The sequence below is a fragment of the Cebus imitator genome, unplaced genomic scaffold (assembly GCF_001604975.1).
Source record: "Cebus imitator isolate Cc_AM_T3 unplaced genomic scaffold, Cebus_imitator-1.0 Scaffold328, whole genome shotgun sequence".
Classification (NCBI taxonomy): Eukaryota; Metazoa; Chordata; class Mammalia; order Primates; family Cebidae; genus Cebus; species Cebus imitator.
In genome coordinates, this window is record NW_016107643.1 from 1,356,292 (window position 1) to 1,358,796 (window position 2,505).

A 2,505-nucleotide genomic window follows, 5' to 3' on the forward strand; every position below is an offset into this window, starting at 1 on the left:
AAAAAAAAAAAAAGAAAGAAAGAAAAAGAAAAGAAACAGGGTTCTAAGAATCAGTTTCTTTTTCTCCAAGAATTTGGTCTAGTTAAAGCAAACAACCCCAAAATACAGATCAGCAAGCAAAGTTAAAACATATGCCTTAAGTACCATAAGAAGAATATGGGAAAACGTGTTCTAACATGTAGATTGACAACTTCCTTTTAAGAGAACAATACTATATTTGCTTTGCTATGTGGCTAGAATAAAGAAAAAGCAAACAACAAAACCCTCTCCTGGTTTAATGACAGTTTAGCCATACTAATAATCATAATTCGCATTCTCTCCCCTCTCTTCTCTCTCTCTCTCTCTCCCCTCTCTCTCTCTCCTCTCTCTCTCTCCCCTCTCTCTCTCTCCTCTCTCTCTCTCTCGTCTCTGCTGCAACCCCTCCATCATTCCAACCTTCACACTGCGCCAGCGCTCCACACCGGCTCCATCGCAAACAATGCCCAGACTAACAAGGTCAGCACCAAAGGCACAGGGCACAGAAATCTGAAACGGATCTTCCTACATCGAAAGGGGACGGGGAACCCTCCCCACAATCACCCCCTCCCCACGGCCACAGGGCCCCCACTTCTTAAGCTGCGAGGTATAGGTAAGGGGCCTGGCGTCCGCCGCTTTCGGGGATCTAAGCTTCTTTCCCCTATTCATCCAGTTTTTCTTCCTGCGCCTCTAATGCCTCTACTTCCTCCCTATTGTGAAGTGAGGGGGCGTCGCGATGCAGGCTGAGGCAGGGGGAGCTGGCGAAACGCGCCATAGGGGAGATGCTGTCATTAGGTACATAGAGGACGGGGGACACTCTTTAAGGAAGCCCTTTTCAAGGGCAAAGGCTCTAAAAATACACGGTAGGGGGCTTTCTAGGTAATACATTTGGGGGTTCTACACAAGAGAGCTATTGTGTGTCTGGAGGTGCGAAGTCTCTAGAGGTAGTTTCTGGGGGAAACATTCCATGGGGAAGGCGAGTGAGTTTTTCATAGGGAGGCCTCTGTGCAGTTCTGTGTAGAAGAATCTTTCCCGGGAGAAACGTATGGGGGTGAGGACGTCATAATAGGGTCTTCACAGGGAACCACTGTCCATAGGGAAGCCACTGTGGGGAAACCGTTGCAGGGTTGTCTAGGGAAGCCACTGTGGGGAAACCGTTGCAGGGTTGTCTAGGGAAGCCACTGTGGGGAAACCGTTGCAGGGTTGTCTAGGGAAGCCATTGTCAGGAAACCGTTGCAGGGTTGTCTAGGGAAGCCATTGTGGGGAAACCGTTGCAGGGTTGCCTGGGGAAGCCATCGTCAGGAAACCGTTGCAGGGTTGTCTAGGGAAGCCATTGTGGGGAAACCGTTGCAGGGTTGTCTATAGGGCAGTCTGTGGGGCCTCTACAGAGGGCGCCGTTCTTGGGAAAACATTCTTCCCTGAGCCGTTCAAGAAAGAACTGTCCCGAGGAAGCCATGTCGGACCACGCCCTGCAGCGGGAGGCGTCGCCGGACCCCGAAAGCCCGCATCCCCCGCCCGGTCGCCCCTCGGCTGCCTCTGCCCCGCGTACCTGACGGAGGGTGACCCACGGCTGGAGCCGCCAGGGGACCGAGTGCGGGGCAGCCCCAGCCGGCGCGGGGGATACACGTCCATGGCGGCGGGCGGCGGAGGAGGACGGTGCCGCAGGAGGGTCTCAGTGGCCCGCGGGGCAGCTCCAGGACGGCTGCGGCCGGGTGGGGCGGCGGGGCGTGCCGGGTGGGAGGGGGCGCGGCGCGCGGGGTCCGACGGGGGCGGGGCAGGGTGCGCGCACCGAGCGTGGATGGGGGCGTCGGAAGCGGCTGGAGTTCGGGGTCGGTGCACGGCCACAGGCCCCCACTTCTTAAGCTGCGAGACCGCCAGGCCGGATGTTGGGAGCGCGTGTCCGCAGGGTGAGGGTTGCCACGGCGCCGCCTTGCCTAGTCCTCAAGCCCGGCATCATGGAGCGGAGCTCTGCGCAGAGCTCCCCGGCCACGCACGCGGACGCGCCCGGGGGCGGAGCCTCGCCCGGCCCTGCCCCGCCCCACCGGCTCCGCCCGCCCAGCCCCACCCCGCCAGCCTCGGTCTCCAGCGAAGTCTTCCGCTCAGGCGCCAGGGTTCAGCGCACCTCCTCGGTACCCGGCTCGCTTCCCGGCTCTCGCGAACGGGTGTCTTCTCGCCTCCTGCTCATCAATTGCACACCCATCCTTCAAACGTCCAGCCGATTCCTAGCCCTCCTCGAGTTAGCATAGCATTGCGCACCCAGCCCTGCGCAGGGCATGGGCGTTAGAGACGCACAGGGTCCCAGAGGACCCGTAACTTTTGCTATTCAGATCCTGGCTCTACCGGTTTCTGCAGGGACATGTACAAGAAACTTGGGAAACACTTAACTGATAGCTCCCAGGCGTCCTGCATATACAGGACGTATTTCATTATTTTTGTCCTGAGTCCTTGGTTGGCATTGTCGGAATGCCCTAAATGTCCTGTATTCATCTT

At 57.6% G+C, this 2,505-nt stretch overlaps 1 protein-coding gene across 3 annotated transcripts in view; it reads right to left on the reverse strand.

Annotated features, from left to right (window-relative positions):
* The window catches only part of CUNH20orf194 (chromosome unknown C20orf194 homolog), a 151,709-nt gene extending 149,718 nt beyond the window's left edge, over window positions 1-1,991 (reverse strand). For 2 of the 3 annotated variants that reach the window (XM_017504806.2, XM_017504805.2), the window contains exon 1: window positions 1,565-1,991. In XM_017504806.2, coding sequence (XP_017360295.1) covers window positions 1,565-1,647 — 83 coding nt within the window. In that variant the 5' untranslated portion in view covers window positions 1,648-1,991. The remainder of the gene's footprint in view (window positions 1-1,564) is intronic. The other variant, XM_017504807.2, reaches the window with a different exon arrangement.
* Window positions 1,992-2,505: the final 514 nt, after the last annotated feature.